At 40.4% G+C, this 24,523-nt stretch overlaps 1 protein-coding gene across 1 annotated transcript; it reads right to left on the bottom strand.

Annotated features, from left to right (window-relative positions):
• Positions 1-9,417: 9,417 nt before the first annotated feature.
• LOC127620166 (c-Myc-binding protein-like) lies at positions 9,418-11,271 on the bottom strand. The gene is made up of 5 exons (XM_052093284.1): positions 11,215-11,271; positions 10,565-10,637; positions 10,442-10,490; positions 9,808-9,937; positions 9,418-9,608 (listed from the first exon to the last, which is right to left on the bottom strand). The coding sequence occupies exons 1-5, from the start codon at positions 11,230-11,232 to the stop codon at positions 9,564-9,566; spliced, it is 315 nt and encodes a 104-aa protein (XP_051949244.1). The 5' UTR covers positions 11,233-11,271; the 3' UTR covers positions 9,418-9,563.
• Positions 11,272-24,523: the final 13,252 nt, after the last annotated feature.

Below are 24,523 nucleotides of genomic sequence, written 5' to 3'. Positions count from 1 at the left end.
CAGTTTCTCTCGAGACGGTCGTCGCAGGCGTTCACGCAGCCGCAGCCACGGCAGACGCAGATCACGCAGCCCATCTTACGAGAGACGCTACCGAAGATCGGAGAGTCCCAGAGAGTGAGTTATTATTGACCCATCATCTGTTACCTATTTACTATGACTATATCTTTGACAGTGTGTTTTGTGTTCATCAGGTCAAGAGGAAGAGCACACAGCAGACGCAGTCGAGAATATGAGAGGTACATTATGAGAATAAACGTGTGTGTGTGTGTGTGTGTGTGTGTGTGTGTGGAGGTTCAAAATGCGTTGTTGGTGAAGGTTAATCAGTATATGCCAGATTGCGTTATGTTGACCCTGTTCTTCAAACAGCATTCTTGTCAATCTGTGATGGGGACCAAAACAGTTATGTGGAGAATCACACCAGAAAGCAGGAATGGCGTTCCAAAAGATGTTAAGTAGCAGAGGTGCAGAAATGTGCAAATAAATGGTGTTTAAAAAACAAGTAAAAACCAGCGTACTAAAGCAGTACTTACTCCAACAATAACAGAGGTCAGAGTTTACTTGCACACGATCAGTGCCAGCAACCTTGTTCCATGTGATCCAATCACAGCAAAAGCTGTCCACCAGTCTTCCTCCCTCTTAAACTTAAATACACTATTTTTCCAGCCTTTTCCAATTGACCCTACTCTAAGCTCCGCCCCTTGGTTACGGTCACTCCCTCTGACAAGCTCTGCAGTATTGGTGGTTATTTTGATTCATTTTAGTGACTAAATTCTTTTCCATTCGCTAAAGACACTTAAAAAATAAATTTAAACACCGTAACCTTTTCACCACAAATGTCAGTTCTTATTTTCCCTATATTTTGTCAAATGCTGGGCTTAATCATTAATGACAAAGAAAAAGTTTAAGAAAGGCCTAAATATCTTACACTGTGCATCAAAGCTGAACATTTCCTTAAGCAATTCATGACATTTTTACTGTACGTCTTCAGTCATTTTGGCACATACATTGGGGATTATGTTTTGCGTATACCTGTAAACGTGTCTTAAGTGCACCTCTGTCTCTCCTTGTTTAATGTGATTGACTCACATGTTTAACTGAGCAACATGCCTCCATCTCATTCAGTCGTTCAGCAGATCTTCATTCACGAATCATTCGCAAACGAGTTTACCAGTATATTCAGTTTGTTCACGAATCACCTCATCTCGTTCAGACTCAAATGACAGACCAGTTTAGTGAAGGGGCGTATTCGTTCAGCAGGTCAAACCAATGATATGCCGCTTCACAGCGTGCTCTGAAATGCTATTGGCTCACGCTATAGTCAGTCATTACAGGCATGAAAAGCAGCAGAGCTCATTGGCTTTGAAAGGGAGAGACTTCAGTGAACATACATATGAGTCAGTGCATGGACGAGAACGATTCGTTCACTTAAAATTATTGGTTCAAAAAGAATCATTACTGTCATCCCAAGCAATAGATGATGTTCTTACATGGGCTGGAATGAAGACATTGTAAAGCATATTTATGACATTTTTGTCATCGGAATTGTGATTTGAAAACTGCAGAATGTGAATCAGAATAAAGAAAATAGATTATCAGTCACTTGACAAAAGAAAAGTATAATTTACAGTTTTCTCGATTTGATTTGACACATTTCTCTAAACTATAATTCATGCTCTCAAAACAATTCACACAGCCGATGAAACAAGACACTTAAATTGACCCCTAACCCTAATGAAGCAATGTATTTTCTGATAATGTGTTTATTAAAACTAAATAACTTAAAAACTATAGATGTGTTCTCTTAAATTCATCACATTTTCAGCTATAGTCACACGACACTATTACTGAAATAACACATTTATCATAAAAATCCACAATGAAGACATTTTACCATGTGTATTCGTAAAATTGGTCAAAAAGAGGATGTGGAAGTTGTCATTGTCTGATCATAGGCCTGACAGCGGTCACAGAACAGCGGGCAGCGCATTGAGATTATGTAATTCTTAGCCCTCGCGGCTTGAAGAGCGCACTGGGTCATATCGCAATTGAGTTTTTATTTCGATTAATCGATCAGCCCTAACATGAGTTATAAAAGTGTGCATTTGGGATGGAGCTTAAAACTTGACACATTGTTTTTCTTATACAATTTAGTCAATTATTATCAGAATAAGTCATGACATTGATGCGTTAAATGGACACTTTAAATTCACTCTTGAATATTTGTTTTTATTAAATAATTACAAGCAACACATCTGTCTTATTTTAGAGACTCAATAATACTAAAATCCTTGCTTAAACGCTAATAAAGGGTTAAAGTAATACAAAAATGTATCAATCATTCACATGACATGTAAGAGTGATATGGTACACACACAAAAGCAAGAGATCAGAAACAAAATCTGTGCTTTATATCATCATGTACTCCGACACAAATCTCAAGTCCGCTGCGATTGGTCGAGGGGATAATACAGCATGGACACGGTCATCAGCTGAATCCAATATGTTGAAAACATCACTGTGTCTTAATTTAAATGATTTTATTTGTGTTTGACTTCCCTTCATGTTTCTGGCATGACCAAATCCTAAAATCTTATTGGTTGTTAGGAATGTTTTTCCAAGACTGAAAAAGATGTCTGAATGAGTCTTTGGCAACATTCACGACTGTTATAATGTATACTGATGGTAAACTGCTGTATCAGTGTATCATTTGAACTATTAATGATCATGTGACTTCTGCAGGCACAGACCCTCTGCCCGTGACTATCAACGCTCTCGTGGCGATGCCCACTCGCGCAGCCGGAGCCCCTCCCACTCTAAACCCAAAGGCGGGCGCAGAGAGATGGATGGGGGCCGATCCCACTCCAGATCCAAATCCATCACCCCGCGGGAACAGAACGATTTCCACGCAGAGAAACGGGACGCTCCAGACAAGACCCGCGCGCGCTCGCCATCACGTTCGCAGTCGCGCTCCAGGTCTCGCTCGCGCTCTTGGGCGGGACGCAAGTCTTGGGGTCATTAGAGTGGTTGATGGCACATGTGATGTCACAGATCTATTGCTATAGCAGGATGTATCCGTTCATTTTTTGGGTGCAGTTTAAAATGTGTCTAACATTGAAGTATTAGTGTAACGTGTAAATGATGGTTTAGTTTACAAGCGCAGCTGCATCTGTGAGGCGGTGCAGAATACAAGGTGTAAATTGCTTTCAATATTTTTGTATGAGATTTTGTTTTAGTTGACCAGTAAGTCCATATTAAACTGTCTTCCATGAACGTGTCGTGTTTTAGATCTGCAGACCTTTTACATGTAACCTTAAAAATCATGTCTCTTGCATAACTGAATTAAATGCTTTGTGATTCCTCAATCGTCATTGTGAATGTCTTTTAAGCCGAATCTTATTCATCTCCAATCATTGATTACTAATGACTGCTAATTGATTAGTTTCTGTGTGAGCATGTGGAAACATCAGCTGAGATCGGATCGGTGTCTCCTAAAAGTGTGTTTGTATCAATGCCGCTCCATAACAAACGTCTCTAAAGGAAAACAGATTGAAACATTGTTGATGTCACTATATTTTAATTAGAGATATTTGTATTGTTTACTCCAGTGTTTGGCAGTACATTAACAGCTTTTCTCAAATCAGATTTTTTTTCAGAATTGGTTCATGATTCAGTTTGGAAGGCTCAATCACAGAATTAATCGTTTGGAAGGCTCAATCACAGAATTAATCGTTTGGACGGCTCAATCACAGAATTAATCGTTTGGACGGCTCAATCACAGAATTAATCGTTTGGACGGCTCAATCACAGAATTAATCGTTTGGACGGCTCAATCACAGAATGAATCGTTTGGACGGCTCAATCATAGAATGAATCGTTTGGACGGCTCAATCACAGAATCATTTGGACGGCTCAATCATAGAATGAATCATTTGGACAGCTCAATCACAGAATGAATCATTTGGACGGCTCAATCACAGAATTAATCGTTTGGACGGCTCAATCACAGAATGAATCATTTGGACGGCTCAATCATAGAATGAATCATTTGGACGGCTCAATCATAGAATGAATCCTTTGGACGGCTCAATCATAGAATGAATCATTTGGATGGCTCAATCATAGAATGAATCATTTGGACGGCTCAATCACAGAATGAATCGTTTGGAACGGTTTCTCTCCGTGTAAAACTGTAACGGCACACATGACAACACAGAAACGAGTTCTGAATGAAGTGAATATTCAACTAGAATCAATTTTGCATGTGCAACTTGTGAACGACGCTGTACTGCAGGTAATGATTCCCACCTGAGTAACAAAGCAAAAGGTACCATGGTGTTCTTTGAAGGATCACATATATGATATTAATTTACATTCATAATTATTCAGTTCCACAGTATATTTCACTGTACTATGGTCACGATACCATTATTTAAGTATGGTGTCATGAGAATAAGACATGTACATGTTCTGTCACATGAATGTTCATTTGAGCTTCACAATTGTTTATTATCTTTATTACGCTTGTGGTTTGTCATAAAAGCGTGACCGTCACAGAACCTCAGGCCTGTCATTTATTTGAGCTTTAGTTTGATGAACATAGCCCTGTTTTCTACATGTGTCCTTTGACTGTCACTGCACATGATACATGAGGACATCTTGAACAGACCCTCACACAAGTCCGAAATCAATCCCACAATCCATTTGACTCTTGATTGATCGAGAGATGTTGAAGCACCATACACAGAAAATGTTACTGCCACCGATTTATCGAAAATGGGGTTAAAAGCAGACAAACAACGGCTTGGGGGAAATGTAGATTGTATTCTGACAGAGATGACAATTGGTCATTAATCAGGATAATAAGTATCGGCAGATGGAGGACAGAGTTACCCGTTCAGCCATAGTCTAACAGGACTCCCCAGAACTCGATGTTCATGTTGAACAAAACCTGTAAGGAAAACATCTCTCGCTAAATAGAAAGGTTTTCTTTAATAATGAAACGTAATTACTGTCATTATGATGGTTTAAATGGTTGAAGCAGCGTTTGTGTTACTCTGCATCTACATGAGGTCAAAGATGAAATGATTTATTTGACCTTCCATTGAATGAACTGCAGGGTTTTTATTGCATTGATTACTTTCACCAGCATATGACAACATCTAGACCGCTACTAGTGTCGAATCCAACGGTCTCATCTTGATTTCCCATCCTTTATATCTTCAGGCTATTTCAAATGGTAAGTAATTATAACATTTGTTGAATGTTTGTAACTTTTATTGTTGTTTTTCAGATTCCTATATGGACAGATGGGCTAACAGATCTGATACATGGCACATGCAGTCAGTGCAATGCTGACACGTGTCTCGTGGTGGTAAAGTGCTGCCCAGAATGTTATTGGTTTTTGCTCCGAGTGTAACGGGAGCCAGCTGATAGATAGCTGTGCATGTGTAAACCTTGCTCTCCTGATCTCAAGAGGTTTACTAGCGACTGACGCTAGAGGCTGTAGCCTTTAGCCATCTTGTTAGAGCCACCTCCCACGCCGGTTCGAGTCCCGTTTGGCTAACCCCTCTCTTCATTGGCAGCAGCAGCGGCGATGCCCATGTGAAGATGGGCGACTTGAACTTCCTGGGTGGAATTCTGGAGGAGGTTCACATCCACTCCATCATGGTGGGAAAGATCTGGCTCACCATCCTCTTCATCTTCCAGTTGAAAGACAGGGTAGACTTGGTGCTGCTGATGTCATCAAAATGGTTCTAGCCCCACCAGATACACTTTTAACCATGTCCAAGACATAAAATCAGCATTTGAGCTCTTCGTAACACCATCAATCGAAAAGGATATACTTGAGATGACAAACTTAGAGGGGAAGCGCATGTATGGGGACAGTTGGAAAGATTTGGATGTGACCCACTTCTAAGCCTATATTGGGTTGCTCATTTTTGCAGGAGTGTAAAGTCAAAAATAGAAGCAACAGTTAGCCTTTGTAATGCTGACACTGGAAGGGCAATATTTCCTGCCACCATGTCTCCTAAAGACATTCCATGTTTTCTCTCCTGTGTCATACGCTTTGATGAGTGTGGGCCGGGAATTGAACCACCAACCCTGCAATTAGTGGACAAACCCGCTCTACCACCTGAGCCACAGCCGCCCCTTATTGTATGCCCTGGGTGAGGAACTGCTGAAAAGGAAGGTTACCATGTTGGGTAAAGTGAGAAAAAACAAGACGGAGCTTCCCTCTGAGCTTCATGCGATGAAGAACAGGAAGGTAACATCTTCAATGTTTGCCTCACTGGCAGAGCCACAGTCATCATCTATTGCCCCAAGAAAGGGAATATGTCCTGCTGATGAGCACAATGCACAAAGATGCTGTCCTGAGCACCAGAGAGGACAGAAAACCACAAATGGTCTTGGACTACGAGACAAAGGGAGGGGTTGATAATCTGGACAAGGTCACAGCCACCTACATCTGGTGAAGCATGACTGCCCATTGGCCCAATGTAATTTTCTTCAACATCATTGATGTGAGCGCCTGCCATGCCTTTGTATTATAGAGCGAAATAAACAAGACTGGAACAGTGGAAAACTGAGTCGAAGGAGGATTTTCCTGGAGTTACGTGCTGGTGAAACCTCATATCGAGAGAAGGTGCCTTCCAAGAGCACCAACAGCTGCTGCAACTGTTGTGAAGGACATACAAATGGAGACACACACCCCAGTGGTTTAACATGCAGGTGCCAGGTCTGTCCCAGAAATCACTCCCAAGACCAGCAATGCCTGTGTGAAAAGCAAGAAACACGTCTGCAAGGAGCACGCACACACTCTCTGTGCATCATGTGCACAGCACTGCAGACAAAAGCTGGACTGTACCTTCTATTGGGCTGTAAAATAATATGCGTTTGTATTCTGTCAAACTCATTTTGGTGACGATGTCTCATGCATACATAGCACTTACAGTAGCATAGAACAATCTCTGACACAATGCTCAAATGTACTTTTTATAGCTGTTTTTTTTTTGTAAATAAAGGACTGTTATATGTTCCTTACTGATGTTCTGATGATGATGATGATGTTCTGCTTTGCAAATAAAATCCTTCTAAATGTTTTAAATTGTGTTATGTATTATGTTCAGGGTCAATTTGACCCCAGGAAAAATAGTTACTATCCTTGATATCAGAAACGGTTCTTGATAACAGAAACGGTGTTTATAGTATTTTTCAGTGTTTAAATATGTGGTAACCGATTACGGTCCAGATCAGCACCCTGGATTGGTGCCATCCGGCCAAAAATATGAATTTTAAAGTGTTTTTGCGACACATTTATGCAACTAATTTTTTTAGCGTTTATCCTGCCTGTAAAAAATGGTGTAATGACACCAACACTGTTCGTTATAGAGCACAACTGTCCTGCTTTAAACAATAACTTATAGAACTTTAAAGACAGACCTATCATGCGCTTCAAGGTGGTTAATCAATGGTTAAACTGTATGCTTCTATTAAAATTTTAAATTGTGAGTAATAGTGTAATACCTGGTGAAGTGCTATACTACCCATAATCCTGAAGAGAAAGTTCCACCAATCAGAGAATTGTGTCAGAGCTCCGCCCACTCCCATGATGCATTGTGAATCTCTCCCAACACTCTGATATATTTGTATCTGCAATATGCTTTAAATATATTGATTCTTTTAATCAACAACCTAAAATCAGTAGTTTTATATTTTTCATTGTTTCATAATTGATTATCATTTGCAATGATTCATGGGATTGTAGTTCATTCCCTCATGAAAGATGTTTTGTGTCTTTTTGTCTGATATTCAAATACTTTTTGCTTCAAAACAAAGTTTGTAATGTGCTTCTCCTCAGAGCTGGTTGGTTTGATGCACAACTCTTTTATGAAGGATTTTATTCAATCCCAATAGGAAATATGAATGGAAAAACACTTCCGGAAACAGTGGGCGGTTACTCTTGTGCTGTATAATGGAGTCGTTTAGTTTTTGATGTGCCACTCGTATCCAGTGTAGACGCTGACCTCATCCACACTTGCGAAACAGATGATGTTAGGAAACTGAAAACAAGAGATTTCGTAAGTATGCAGTGATGGAGAGCATTTTTGTAACGCAAAGCGTATTAGTGTGGGCGTGGCCTGTGCGACTGTATAGTTTACGGTTGCTACGCAACGTTGCAACTTACGACATTAACATTTAATTAAACTGATTTGCTGCAAACGTGTCTCATCTGTTTTGTTTAATTATTTAGTTTGAGCCTTTTGTTGCACAATATGCAATGGCTGTTTTTGCACTGATTCCATCACTGAGGAGTACTCTCTCAAATCAGCATATTTAAAACAAATCTGATAAGAAATCTGCGTTTAAAAACATTTGAAATGATGGCATTATTTTCTACTTTTGAAGTCAAACAGTGAAGAGACATGCGCACAACAGGCGCGTACATTGGATGAGCTGTTAAGAACAGCAGGATGTTTACATGACACCCGATATCGGCATTTATGACCTTTACACCGATAACGGAACGCGGTTTATTGCGTTTACATGACCACACGCTGTCGGCTTAAGCATAATCATGTAAACGTGCCCATTGATTTGTTATTTGGTTTGCACCCATCCTGTACCCAATTAAAAGATACAATGATTTAATAAGACCATAACAGTTTCCCCTCATTATCTCAGCGTTTTATAGTCTTAAAGTGCCCCTGAAGCTGAAATCACCCCAATTAATATTCCCTTTAAATCCCTTCTGAAGTTCTTATTCTCCTGTAGGTCACGATTGTTTGGATGTTTGCTGGATGGGAAATCTGGAGACCTCTTTGCATTTTTATGGAATAACTGGTTTAAATATCAGAATAACTTACTACGCTGTAGTATTCTTTTGCAGTATTTACATAGTAAATAGTTTTTTGCATTTTGTAATGTTTTAATTAGTAATTTTCATGCTTCTAAACAATTATTTTGTCATCATTATATGTATTTTTATTATCCATGATTTGTAATCACAGGTATAAGCTGTTTTTTTCTTTGCACTGACAGATTGAAGCACACAAGATGATCTGATGATTCTCGAATCCTGCTGGAGAACATCACCAGGTCTTCATGTGCATAAGACACTTTATACTCAAATTATGTTGCTATTATAATGAATGCAACATATCTTAATTAAGGGTAAAACAGAAGTATTTTCACTAGTAAACTAAGACTTTAGTCTAAGGAACTTCTCAATGCAAGATTTATCATGTAAAAAGCCCAATATTTTGTAATAAAGGACCAAGATCTACGTTTTTTAAATGCCCATTAAATTAGAATTTCTGTATTTTAGTTTTTAAAAGGTGTAAATGACATCACAAATTAACAATGTCTCCCTTCAATAAACCATTTGACAATCATTCAAAGAAATATTATGAAGGGTTAGTGCAAAATAAAGAGTTTATTAAATATCAGGCACATTTCACTTAACTTAAATCTTCACTTCTTAGACATTTCAATACAAAACAGAATCGAACCAAAAGTATCTTTACTTATGTCAAGAAATCTCATTTATAACTAATCAAATATATTTATTCCGGGTTCGGGTCTTCCTGCGCAGACTCGTACTGCAGAAGCTGTAAATTAAACATAAGATTGAGTTATTCTAACTAAATTACCCCAATAAACCTCAAACGCTTGAAGTAACGTAACTATGGGCGCACACAGTTTCTATGATGATTTAGTGTGTGCCTAATAAATGAGTAATTCTGGCTAATATAAACAGTTGAAGCTTTGGATCTCCAGTTTCTGGGATATTGTCGATGATAATCTCACCCTGTTTTTAAGATCTTTGTTTTCCTCCATGAGCTGTTCATATTTGTGTTGTAAATCATTGAGCTCCAGACGCAGATTGTCAACATCATCGGACTCCAGTCCAGCGATACCCAGATGATGCTTTATAAAGCTGACGGGCGGGTCGTTAAGGCTACCGTCTCACCCGCTCGTGACTCTAACATCTCATTTCCACCAACTGGTGCCACAGTCGGTGCCCGCATTTATGGACCGCTCTCAAAACAGACCCGTGCTCACATGATGCAACTGAACACATATCCTTTATGTAGTAATTTAGTCTTGATTTGAACAATTAGTAGTTTAATTCTATAATTAAAACTCATAGGAATCGATTCCAACACATGATATTTAAACATAAAGTACTTTATCTCTCTGATTTGAATGGAAGCGATGTGTTTGAGCTTTCAGGAGTTCTCAGGAAGACGTTAGCGGTTCCTGATTCAGCAGGTTATTGGTCGGCATGGAGCCAATTTTTCTGTCCTAAAATGGTCTTCCCTTGGGTGGAAACACCAGAAACAGAGTCGGATTGGGCACTGGCACGCTGTTGGTGGAAAAGTGTTGTGGGAACGCTAGAGATAAGCTCTTTGAGAGAGTATAGTATCAGAAGAAAGGATACTCAAGAGCATTGTTGGGTTTCTCCCTTTCCTCGTACAAAGCCACCAACACTAAAATAAAGGAAAAATCTGTTACATTCAGAAAACCATCATGAATAAATGATAAAAACTTGATGTTTTTGTACCATTGGTGAGACTGTCCAGAACTCCAGCTTTCTCCAGATATCTCCTGAACTGCTCACGCTTCGACTCTGATGCCTTCATGATCACGAGACACAAACTTAATCATACAATTATATCTCAATATAAAGAAGATCTTCAGAAAGACACAATCAAGCAGTTATTAAATATATAAAAACCACAATAGTACCAGGAGAAAACAGTCCAAACACAGTATCCACTAAATATATGTGAATATCACTTCATTAGAAAGTGCCATTTATGAATAAATAAGAGGTTTGAAATGCTAAAACAATAGATGTCAAATGAAGTCACTTTGTGTTTTAGTGAATGTGCTGAAATTAATAATAAATTAATAAATCACCAGCACTAATTCACATGACACGTGTCTGAGCTACATTTCATTCAAATAAACGTTTGCTTTGATACTTTGTGAAACATGCAAAGACATTCCTACATTAACTGTAACTCATAGTTTTAATGTTTATGGTCATGTAATTTTATAATTGCTTTCATAAAACAGCCCTTTAAAACTAAAAGTAAAAACATCGTTAAACATCGAAGTGTTGCGACTTTACAGTCTCTCGAGTTTAATCGTTTTTACGTTTTTACGTTATTCGCCGTGTTTTCTGTTTATTTGTGTATATTTACTCACTCTGTAATGCGCCATCATGAACTACTTCACCAGCTGACGACTCACTGTGCGCATGCGCGTAGAGCAACATTCCGTCGCCTGGGAAACGGCTCGTGTTAAGAGCGGAACCGGCTTTCGTCAAAATCTCGCGAGATTCTACAATTCTTCAGTTTATATACTCGGCGATTGAAGTCACGCAACAGCGAGTAGTAAACTATTATTTTAAATGGGCTGTTTTGATAAATAGTGATTCTTGATGATCAATTCAAGCTCTAAAATAAACATTTCACACAGTAGTTCATGATCATGCCGTTATTATTTTCCTTAAACTAATCTTGAACTTTATATGTCATTCTTTTGATAAACACAGTTAACAGATGAACACAGTTACACGATGGCTGATCGGGGCTTTCTCTTTTCAGAAGAGCGAGTATGGCACTTCGAATGCGACCTTCTTTAACGGGAATTCGGAGGATGCATGAGGTGTATCAAAGATGAACAAAGAGACGAAACGCTGGTGCTTTTTTGACAATCGCCGCTAGATGGCGCAGATGTAGCGCTGCCGCCATTTTGGACTGTGGGACAACGCAGCACACTAGAACCTATTCGATATCGTCCCATATTATTTATTTGAAAAACTTGGGGATTCAATGTTTTGTTGCAGTGTCCTTATATAACTGGTAAACATCCTGTTGCTTTGGCCAATTATCACAAACAAGCATTACTGTTCTGGACACTTTTGTACAAACAATTTCTAGCAGGTATTTTCTATGGAACAATGGTAATATCATCCATAAGTCATTGTACATGGAGAATTGGGTTCAGCACAACATATTCATTGTAAACCAGCTTATTGACAATAATGAGCAATTATACACTTACCCTAATTTTATTTCAAAATGTATTATTTTTGTAAATTTAACAACATAATTTGGGCTATCCCCAATGGCATAATAATCTTAACCAAATACTCAAATGTAGATATTAATAATACAACCTTACAAAAATCCTCAACTTTTGGTAAATGGTCTCTCCTTTTTTGCTAAACATTTTAATAACAATTTTACTAGAAATTCCTTTAATGTCGGATCCAATCCTCCATGTAAATCAAAATGGCTCAGCATTTGGACATTACCATATAAATATGTTATTTCTAATAAAGTAAAATAAATAATTTACAAAATTATTCATAAATGTTATCCTGTAAATGCAGCCATTAGTAGATATGTTCATACTGTTTGTGATAAATGTACTTTTTGTAACATCATTTGAAGATATTGACCATTTATTTTTTTATTGCCCTTTTTCTATTTATTTTTGGACTGACTTTAAAATAGACATGACAAAAACTAAACAAAACTCTTCATTTAGAACCCTATGACATTTTACTTTGTTTTCAAAACCCATATTTGTCTGAAAAACAAAATTACAGTATTAATCTTTTAATTATTTTGGCAAAGTTTTATATTCATAAATAAAAGTAACTCAAAATAAACTTTACCTTTTGTAATACTGATCTCACAATAAACCTTCAAACACGAGATCACAAAACATAAAGCTGATAAAAACAATACAAATGTTAAAGCTTTTCAAATTCATAAATCTGCCCTAATATTATATAGCATTTTCTATCCCAGTAATTTCATTATTAATATAATTTTACATATATGTTCATGTTATGGGTTAGTTTATTCTCTGTTTCACATACTCTGAACGGTACCACAATGCCTTATATTTGCCTTATATTTGCATTGTACTTGTCTGTAATTGAAGTAAAAAAACAACCTTGTACCCACAACATGAGCTCAAGTGGAAAAACAACAGAAAGTTATATTCATCAATTAACTGCAACAACTATCAGTTCGAAAGTGATTCTGTAAGAAATTAATTAAAAGTTAATCATTTGTCTGTCTGTCTGTCTATCTATCGAATTGTTTAACGCATGCTATTTGGAAGAGGCATTAAATATATGGCGATAAAATATTGATAATTTTGTTTGTACTTCAATAACGCAGCCCTGGATTCACAGTTCAAAATGGCGGATGTGTAGCTCTGCTGCTGCGTGCAGATGCATTGGAACATCCTATTAGCTTTCGTCTCTTGTGCTTCTGTACTCTTTGGGTGTGTCCTTCATGGGCACTCACAACCCACAATGCTTTGCTTCAAAGAAAATGTCTAAAAAAAATTGCTTGCGCTTGTCAAAGAGTGGCTTGCTGTCATAGCAACTGTGTTACGGTCCGTTCCCGTTCGTCCTATGAAGGCCGTCTCGTTTAAACGAGGACACTCTGTATACTGCAGCCTTCAAAGGACGAAATCGTAGTCATTTATTTGCACATGAAGGAATTATTGATATATTAGGAAGAAGGAATAACAGTACACACAGTAGTCCAGCAAGTATTGATGACATGTGCACATTAACAATCACATTTACTCCAACAATACCAAATCAAAGCAGTTATACATACAGTGATAGTGAATAAAACATTTACTTAGAGCACACGTGAAGCACTTCTACTTTGAAGTTGCACCAGAGATTATTTAGCAGAGACGGGTCACTTCTATCCGTGACTTTGGTTGCACTCACGCACTCTTGTTGATCCAGTGAGCAGCAGCAATCTCTTGACAGATTGGCCTGGATCACCTGCTTGGATTGTGAACACTGACCATTAAAAGAACATGTATGTGGCAGAAAACTTTATTCACATGCAAACAATTTTTTTTTTGTCAGTCCAATTGAGTCACATGTTCTGCTAAAGGCAGAACATGCAGAACAAAGGTCCTTTGAGGTAGCCTGAAGAGGGGAGGTATCCAAGCCACATCAGTTACTTACTGGGGTACCTCAGGGATCAGTGCTTGGGCCACTTCTCTTCTCCATATACACAACTTCACTGGGACCCATTATTCAGTCACATGGTTTCTCTTACCACTGCTACGCTGATGACATGCAACTCTACTTGTCTTTCCAGCCCAACGACACCACCGTGACCGCTCGAATCGCTACCTGTCTGGCAGACATCTCAGCCTGGATGAAGGAACACCACCTTCAACTCAACCCAGCCAAGACCGAACTCCTTGTCTTTCCAGCCAACCCTGCTGTTGAACACAACATCACCGTGCAGCTGGGACCAACTACAGTTTCACCTTCCAAAACGGTCAGAAATCTAGGGGTAACCATTGATGATGAGCTAAATTTCACAGACCACATCTCAAAGACTGCAAGATCATGTAGATTTACACTCTACAATATCAGGAAGATAAGACCCTTCCTCTCTGTACATGCCACACAACTGCTCGTTCAGTCCCTTGTCATAACTAGACTGGACTACTGTAACGCTCTCATTGCAGGCCTTCCTGCATGTGCTATTAGACCTCTGGAAATGATCCAGAATGCAGCAGCACGTCTGGTCTTTAATGAACCAAAGAGAGCACATGTTACACCCCTCCTTATCTCTCTCCACTGGCTGCCAGTTGATGCACTAATATTTCAAGGCCCTGATGCTGGAATACTAAACAGTCACTGGATCTACTCCAGCATACCTAAAAACATTTCTTCAGATCTACGCTCCCGCCAGAAGCCCGCGGTCGGCTAATGAGCAGCACCTTGTTGTACCAACACAAAGAGGCACCAAAACACTTTCCTGAACTTTGAGTTTCATCATACCACGGTGGTGGAATGACCTTCCCAACTCCATCCGGGAAGCTAACTCACTCTCTATCTTCAAAAAACAGCTAAAAACATATTTTCCAAGAGCACTTAACCGGTCACTAGAAAAAAATAATAATAATAATATATATATAATTCTTGTTGCACTTTAATCTGTTTTGTATACTGTTCTGATGCTAGTAAAACTTTGTAATATGGCACTTTTCGTACAAATGACTCCTTAAGATGATTCGCTTATGTTTTCCTCTTTTGTAAGTCGCTTTGGATAAAAGCATCTGCCAAATGAATAAATGTAAAGGCGACATCCTGTGGCTGCCTTGGATCCTTCTCACGGGAAAGGTCAAGCACATATGGGAAAGCACCATGTTAAGCAAATTAATTAAATCAACTTTTGTGTAGTGAGCATTTGCTGTCTGTCTCAGTGGAACCGTCAATCATTTGTTTCATAGTCTAATATAGATCATGTCAGTATTTAAGTTTGATCGGTCGCTGTTTGGTTTTCATGTTTAAAGACAGCAGCAGTTCCTCTCTTTCCCAGTTATTATAAAAACTGTTAGTTAATGTTTTTAATATTGTAAGGCAGTTTTACGTGGTTCCTCTGTAGCAGCAGATTTTGTAACCGTTGAGAAAGGCGGCGGGCGGCTGTACGGATCGATCACTGTTATTGTAAACAGTGCAGCGACTCTCGTCTATGGGTGCTTCTCTTTTATTAAACTGTACATCCTCCTTCCTTTTCCTTGCATCATTTCTTCATGAATTTTCTGTGAAATATCAAGAATATTTGTATTATTTACTGTTAGTGTTTTTGGGCAGAACCTTGTTTTTCTTTTTGATTCTCTCATGAATAAAATAAATGTTCTCTCTGTGCATTATAACAAGCTGGCATTTAAAACACGTTTCATTTTAACGTGGTGAGGCCTTTGTTAAATATTCAATTTGCAATTTAAATGCATCAATGGATTATTTATTTATTATAGCCCACATATGAGCCATTCATTTATTATCATAGTATTTTGAAACACTGACGTTTGACATGGACTTTAGACTCATCTACGAGTGAGTTAGGCTTCCTTTTGTAAATTATTGTTTGGTTTGATATTATACTTGATATATTTTATGTGTCATTTTATTTCTATATTTAGATTTTTTAAGTGTATGTTTAAATACTCTGTAAATAATTTAGCTCCTGGAATTCAGTTGTGAAATAGAGGTCGCCTCATTAAATAACATTATATTATTTCACGGCATTGTAAATGTACTATTACAGCATATCTGTTGTTTGTTAGTGTTATTAGTGCTCTCTTATTTCTTGTTTTGTACTTGGTTAATCCACCCGAACGCATATATCACAATGATTTTATGAGCAGCTATGTGTAATGTGACTACACACCTGCTGTTTTAGGCATTCTACGTGTTTTATTAGTTCTATTGTTTTTACTTTGTTTATATTCAAATGAATGAATTTTATTCGTTATGTACTGAGGACACAAACAAAAACAGGTATTTGTAAAACATGCATATAAGGGTGAAAAACACGCTACACCAAACTAAGCGCCACAAGACTATTTAACTATCTGACTTTTCGGCTTGGATTTTGATGACTTTGACAGTTTTGTGCAAACAAATGTTATAGTTATTAAGTTTATTTATTGTTTTGAATGTCTGTTATCGAAGGGCTGTGCTTAAGAAACGCATCTGATTAAAACCACAAATGTGAAACATGAATTAGAAGGTCGTTGTTGACTTGGAGGACCTTGCTGTAATATGTCAATCGATCACTACCATGGAGATGGAATTCTCTGAGGTGGTTACAAGTGTGGGGGATTTAGAGAAACAAATTGATGAGAGGGATTATCTGCTAACCCTCTAGCGACCAAGGTGGATTTGGAGCATGTCTGGGAGAAGTTGGAAGATATGGAGAACCGTAGCCAGTGGAATAACGTCCGTATTTTTGGAATTCCTGAGGGAGCAGAGGGTCAGGATATGGTGAAATTCCTGGATGGGCTCCTTCTGAGTCTGCTCGACATATCAGGCCATAAACTGGAAATTAAGCAAGCTGACAGAATTCTGGCTCGGAGATCCTCTGAGGGAGACAGGCTCAATTCTGGCCAAATTTCTGAAATCATCCAATAAAGATCTCAGGTTACATGAGGTGAGGAGTAAAGGAAGGCTTTCTTGAAGAACCACAGAATGTTCTTGTTCCCAACTTTGATAATTTGACATGAGAGAAATGTGATTGGCTCAAGGAATGCAAGAAACTCTTACATCAACGGAAGTTCGCATTTGCACTGATGTTCCCGGCCAAATTTAGAATAGATGCTAAGGATGACTGTAAAATATTTACATGTCCCAATCAAGCGATGTCCTTCATAAAGTTAATGGACTAAGTAAGTTATTTTGTGATACTCACGATGCAGCCGAATGGATGGCTCACTGAACATGCACTTGGGTGTTAGAGGAACTGAGTGCCTTTTTTGTTTCTTTTTGTGCTGGTTCTGCTAGCGGATGGAGTTTGTTTGTGGAGGAACACACCTTCGGGACAGTTGTGTGGATGAATCTGCATGTTCTTTGTGTTTAATCCACCTATTTGCTGGATTTTGTTTTACATATTATATTTTGTTGTGTAATTCTGTCAAGCACTGGAGTTGAGCAATCCGACAGCAAGGTAGTCATAGGAGCCCTTGCTGGTGTACATGAAATGTTTGAGTTTAAAGGGATGGACGCCAATTGGCGCTGTCGTGCCTGGGGTTAATGTCATGTTTTTTGGGGTTTGAATGTTGCACTAATGTTGGAAGGTGGTCTTTATCATTTTGTTTTTGACACACAATAAAGTTTTTATAATATGTAAAAATGTCAAATGTTAATATGAGTGGATTGTCTCTCTCCACGTGGAATGTGAATGGGTTGGGGCGCCCCATAAAAAGAAGGAAGGTTATTTCTCTTATTAAATGTAAGAAATATGATATTGTGTTTCTTCAAGAAACGCATCTTTCCCTGCAGGAAGCTGAAAAATTTGGGAAGATATGGGATGGACATGTTCTCATTAGTACTGGCTCAAGTAAGAGGAGGGGAGTCATTACACTGATAAATAAACATCTACAATTCAAATATCTCAAACAGATTATTGATAAATTAGGAAGAGTCATTATTGTTTTAGCAGAAATTCAGGGGCAAAGGTTGATTTTGGCTAATATTTACACTCCAACGCTGATGTTTAATCTGTTGTTGATTGCTCAATTGGAAACATTTTATGCCGTTCTCCCCATGCTTACTGTAATTAAAGACAGATGCTAGACATAATTTAGCTCAGGTGGAAGCACCCTTACCGCTTTATCTCTCTCCGGACGAACGCTTAACCACGCTCCCGCTGCCACAGCCTCATTCACCAAAAATCTAAAGCACGAGAACTCGTGGAGTTGGAAGGGAATATTAGAAGTGCCGAGGCAGAGCTGAAGCGCCGAATGTCATCTGATGGCCTCAGAGAATTGACCCGATTGAAATACAGATATAATTCTATTTTGATGCGGAAGGTGGAGTTTTGGTTATTCAGGCAAGTCAGTCATACTTTGAGTTTTGGGACAAAGCAGGGAAGCTTCTGGCTAGATAAAGCAGAGAGAGTCTTTTTCCACCATTCCCTCAGTGAAATCTGCTGGTGGTGAAATATTTACCTCATTGATATTAATAATGATTTTAAAGAATTCTATCTTGAACTCTATAGTTCAACGTCTTCATCTACTGATGAAGATTTAGAAACTTTAGAACTCTTTTTAACCATTAAAACTCCCAAAACTGACGTCTGAGCAAAAATATTCTCTTGATTCTGAGATAACCTTGGAGGAGCTTGGCGAGGTAATTAAGGCCTTACCTACCGACAAGGCTCCAGGGCCAGATGGTTTTGCCACTGAGTTATTTAGATCTTATGCTACATAATTGGCTCCAGTTCTGTTAGAACTTTATACGGTTCATTAAAGAACAGAAAGCTTCCGCCTACCATGACACAAGCCCAGATCAGTCTGATTCTTAAAACGACAAAGATCCAAGTGAGTGTAAGAGTTTAGAGAGAATTTTACAAAAATATCCTACATTTTGAATCCTATTGTAATGAGGAGGATGGCCGGACCATGAGGGTGCATGGCAAGCACTGTGAATTTATTGAAAGGATAGCCCCTTGAGATGTAACATCTCATTTTCAAGGGGGTCCTAAAAACATAAACAATATACAGCACAGACAACATAAAGCAAAACAACATTACAAAACAAAACTACAAAAACAAAAGCTCAACCTACTTCCCACACTCTTGTGGGCTTCCCACACCCGCAACATAGTTTCAATACAAAATCTCAGCATCATACAGCATCAACATAGAGCCACATAATATCAGCAAAAGATCCTCAAATGAATCTCAAGTATAGAGAGAAAACAAAGTAAAATCAGAAACATAGACAAGTTATTTTAAGATAAGAGAATAGGCATAACCTAAAACGATTAAGAGAGGTAATAGATCTCAGAGAAACAGGAAGATTATTCCAGTCAAAAGGGGCTTTATACAGAAATGACCTACGTCCAACTACACTAACAGTTTTTGGAACAAAGAAAAAAGGATGTTGCAAATGTCTAAGAGAGTAGGGAGATCTATATGGAATCAAAAGTTCATTCAAATAAGAAGGACAAACAAAATAAACACATTTAAAGATAAACAAAAGCCAATGAAATTGTCTTCTAGATTTAGGATGCAACCAATTAAGCAATTCATACATATGGCAATGATGAGTACGATATGGACACCACAAAGAATTATAAACAACATTAAGAGGCTTAAGATAAATATCATAGGTATTTTGGTAAACAGTATCAGCATAGTCAATAAAAGGAAATATTAACTGAGAAACAATTCTTTTCCTGTCTTGAAATGTAAAGCAATTAATTGAGCAATAAAGTAAGCACAGGCAGTGATAAATTATTTTAATAATATAATCTATATGGGGCTTAAAAGAGAGTTCTGAGTCGATCCAAAGGCCGAGATATTTAAATGCATTGACAGTCTCAAGAGATAAGCCATCATCAACAATAATATTCAAATCAAAAGTGTTCGAATGGCAAGGACGCGACCCAAACATCATACAGCAAGACTTCCTCTTATTTAATGTAAGCATATTGTTATGACACCATTCTTGAACCAGATTAAAGTCAAGTTGTAAAGAGTTCTGAATTTGTGACAGATCAGAGTTAGAGGTATAAATTACCGTGTCATCAGCATAAAGATGCACCGAACAGTTTGAACATATCTGAGGTAAATCATTAATAAAAATAGAGAAAAGTAATGGTCCAAGAGAGGAACCTTGTGGAACACCTTTTTCAACAATTACATAATCTGACTGGAAACCTTGAAAAACAACACATTGACGTCTGTTGTGAAGATAAGCATTAAACCAGAGAAGAGCATCTCTATTTAAACCAATAGAATTCAACTTATCAAGAAGAAGATAATGATTAACCATATCAAAGGCCTTAGAAAAATCTATGAAAATGGCACTGAATCAGATGATCAGCGGGAGAGCGAGCTAATGGGGGGCCAGAGACTCCAGTTCGGGAGAGACTGTGTTTGTTTTATGTTTAGTTTTACATTAAACGTTTTGTTGACTGTTCAGCCAGTTCCCGCCATCTCCTTGCCTGTTCTTTAACTGTTACACCTATATTATTTGCTTTGTTACAATGGCAATTTCAGTTAGGATCTCATTTAGGAAAAAAACCTATAACAGTACAACATTTCCTAAGTGCATTATCCTATCTTGATTTAGTATTCTTATCTTAAAAAAATCATACCTTAGCTCTTGTTAGGAAATCCTACACTGCTCCATGGAGTTCAGTAATTCAGTCATGACTGTTACTAAGCAACTAACTATGTGCAAATAGCTGCTGTGAAGCAAACATTACAAAGATGAAACTGGAGAAAATAAATCAACGCACTTTTAATTTCAAAACTGCAGAAATAAAACTTTTTATAACTGCATTATAATATTTCAAGTTTGTAATTATTTTCATCAAAGCGCACATCTGGGTCTTTCAAAAAGTGTCTCCATCATTACTGTAAACAACACTGTCCTTTGTTTTGTATCACTAATAAATGTAGCACCATTCTCTGACAGTGCTACAGTTATGATTTATAGAATTGTAATGTGACTGTAACCACTGGCTTTCAAATACATTTTCAGTTAGGACGCCAATGAGGTTGTCCTAAAGTTATGACTCTTATTTAAGATTTTTGGCAAGTTAGGATGCTTCTGTAATGCTCTTTTCCTATCTATAGTTAGGTTAGGATTTGCTTATGTAATAAGAATGTGTAAAAAATACTAACTTAACTGATCAGATCTTAAGTTAAAACTTAAAATAGGAGTTTTTTCGTAATATGGCACCTGGTCACCATTCACTTGCATTGTATGGATCTACAGAGCTGAAATATTCTTCTAAAAATCTTCATTTGTGTTCTGCAGAAGAAAGAAAGTCACACACATCTGGGATGACATGAGGGTGAGTAAATGATGACAGAGTTTATATTTTTCAGTGTACTATCCCTTTATGATAACAAGGGCAGGTTACCAGATTTGACATGATTTCTATATTTACCAAAAATGTTTCTAGTATCTAAATATTAATATTATTCAGATATTTCAGTACTCTTCTGTTAACAAACTCTTTTGGTTGCAGAATACAAAATGCTTCACAGTCTAGTGTATTTCTACAACAGCATCAGTAATGGTGACCCATGGCTGTAGGTGTTAGGGTTAGGGATTCATATTTACAATTATTGATCCTCACCTTCCCTTTTAAGTTAAAAAAAAAAAATAAATAATTATCTACATTAAATTGATGGTATATTTAGAGAAGAGCAACTTCAAATTAAAAATAAATATTTTGAATATTCGTAGGACTTGAAAGAATAAAGTTGTTACTGACTTTTCTATTGTTTTTACTTTTTTGTACTTTTTAGATGACAAGTTGATAATAGCATGGGTCACTGTTGGTGGAATCATTACTTTTTCCTGTTACCTGGAGTGGTCTGGTGCTGTTCTCGAGGAAGCTATAACAGGGCCATTTAAGTGAAGTAGCGCATTTGTAACTCTTTGCCAAACGTGTGTATGACTGCAGATGGTCGCTGTATAATGTACTTCTAACAGTGTGGTTAATTTTGCATGCATTTGGCAGATGCTTTTATCCAAAGTGACTTACAGTGCATTTATTACAGGGACAATCCCCCCGGAGCAACCTGGAGTTAAGTGTCTTACTCAAGGACACAATGGTGGTGACTGTGGGGATCAAACCAACAACCTTCTGATTAACAGTTATGTGCTTTACACCTCTCCGTGTGTGTGTGTGTGTGTGTGTGTGTGTGTGTGTGTGTGTGTGTGTGTGTGTGTGTGTGTGTGTATATATATATATATATATATTAGTCCGCGGGGGTCAGAGATACGGACGTTGGACCACTTCCGAGCCCATTGACTTCCATTGTTGAGACCAGAGAGCGTGTGGGTGGTTTTCGTGGCCTATCTTCGGACCCTGGTGGGCTAGAGAGGCGGGGAGGGTGTCGTTGGAAAGGTCTCGGCCAGCCCCGTCGGCCAGACCGGTCTGGACTCCCTGGTCGGTCCGGTTCGGGAGAGAGGTTCGGCAGAAGGGGCGTTTCATGGGAGGCCCCCTAACTCCGGTTCCTCTTGGGCTAGAGAGTCGAGCCAGGGGTCCTCGGAAGCGTCTGGAAGGGCCCTTTCCAACGGGCCAGGCCACGAGAGAGTGGGTGACGGGGTACGGGAGCCATTGGCGCCAGAGTGCAAAATGCTATCTTGGGCTCCCGGGGGCCCAGCGTGTCGGGGCCGGGGTCGCAGGACTCGTCTCGCCGAGGAGCGTCGGGGCCTTGAATGTAGTGTCCCGGGGCCCCTCCGTCACGGAGGCGCGGCCGTCTAAAGCTTAGTCTCACAGCGAGGGCGCACTCCTAGTGAAGTAACTCTGAGTCTGCGAGGGTCAGAGAGACGAGGCAGGGCTTGTTTGAAGGGTCTGGGCGATCCGCGTCGGACCAGCGGCAAACGGGGTCCAGGGTCGCTCCGGTTTCGGAGGCAGGGTCCCGAACGCGTTCCGACGTGCCCCCGGTAAGGTACGGGGGGCCGCCGTCCTGCGAGACGGTGCGCTAGGGAGGCCAGGCCGGGCTCCTTCGACAGATCTCGGGGAGCCCTTTTGCACGAGACCCGTCCCGACGCCGTGGTCACTCCGGTTCGGGAGCAGCGTCCGCGGGACGCCGGTCGGTACGGGGCCGATTCCTCCGGAACCCCGAGCCTCACGCGCTTGTCCCTGGGCTCTCTGGAAAGGTCTCGATGTGCCCCGTCGAACGAGACCGGTCCGGAGTCCGTGGTAACTCTGAGTCCGCGAGGGTCAGAGAGACGAGGCAGGGCTCGTTCGAAGGGTCTGGGCGAGCCACGTCGGACCAGCGGCGAACGGGGTCTCTTCTTCGCGGGGCCCTTTCTACGGTTCCCCTTGCGCTAGGGAGGCCAGGCAGGTGTCGTTGGAAAGGTCTCGGCGAGCCCCGTCGAACGAGACCAGCCCCGAGTCCGTGGGCGGTCCGCTTCGGGAGGGAGGTCCTGCGGAGTCCGGCGGAAGCAACGGTTTTTTTCGGCGGGCTAGACTCGCTATGTCACGGGAAGACCTTTCCAACGACACCACCCGCGTAATTTTAGGTGGCCGCGTTCCCGAGATACGGGCGTTTTTCCACGGCGGGGGACCAGCCCCACCTTCCGGCAACGGCTTTTTTTCCGGGGCCCATATCTCTGGACCCCGGTGGGCTTGCGAGGCGAGGCGGGTGTCGTTGGAAAGGTCTCGACGAGCCCCTTTGAAGGAGACTGGTCCGGAGTCCGTGGTCGTTCCGTTTCGGGAGAGAGGTCGGGCGGAATGCTCGACGTTCCCGGGGCCGTGTCTCCTCGCCCGGGCGGGCCAGAGAGGAGAGGCCAGTGCTCGTTGGAAAGGGCATCCCGAGGCCGAGTGCGTGGGTGCCGGGGTCCGTGAGCCAGGGGCGCGAGAGTGCAAAATACCATCTCGCGAACCCGGGGGGCCAGCGGGTTGGGGCAGGCATCACAGGACGCGTCTCGTCGAGGAGCGTAGGGGTCCCGAATGGGGTGTCCCGGGGCCCCTCCGTTCCGGAGAGGTGGCCGTCTGAACTTCGTCACCCAGTTGGTGGCGAAGTCATAGTTACGTAACTCCGAGACCCCGAGGGTCAGAGAGGCGAGGCGGGAGTCATTGGAAAGGTCTCGGAGAGCCCCGTCGGACGAGCTGTGAGCGGGGTCCAGGGTTGCACGGGATCGGGAGGCAGGGTCCCGAACACGTTCCGACGCGCTGCCGGAAAGGTTCTGGTGCCCGCCTTTCTGCGCGGTGGTGCGCTAGGGGGGCCTGACTGGTTCCCCCGACAGGCCGCGGGAAGCCCTTGCCAACGAGACCGGTCCCGACTCCGTGGTGGCTCCGGTTCGGGAGCAGCTTCCACGGGACGCCTTGCAGTTCGGAGCCAATTCCTCCAGAACTGCACGTCTCACTCACCTCTGTCCAGCCAGGGTTCCGTGGACCCTCAGGTTCGGGAGAGAGGTCGGTCGGGAGAGGTGGTTATTCCCAGGGTAGTGCAAAATAGGTCACCTGAG

Source organism: Xyrauchen texanus, chromosome 26 (genome assembly GCF_025860055.1).
Source record: "Xyrauchen texanus isolate HMW12.3.18 chromosome 26, RBS_HiC_50CHRs, whole genome shotgun sequence".
Classification (NCBI taxonomy): Eukaryota; Metazoa; Chordata; class Actinopteri; order Cypriniformes; family Catostomidae; genus Xyrauchen; species Xyrauchen texanus.
This window is presented reverse-complemented; position numbering and strand designations above follow the sequence as displayed.

Bases quoted from the DNA above. Each gene is read 5' to 3' on its own strand.
- LOC127620166 (XM_052093284.1), bottom strand. The intron at 9,938-10,441 runs GTATCCTTTCTT...CCCGCCCGTCAG, and splicing joins AAACCCAACAATGCTCTTGA to CTTTATAAAGCATCATCTGG. The intron at 9,609-9,807 runs GTGAGATTATCA...TTTAATTTACAG, and splicing joins ACAAAGATCTTAAAAACAGG to CTTCTGCAGTACGAGTCTGC.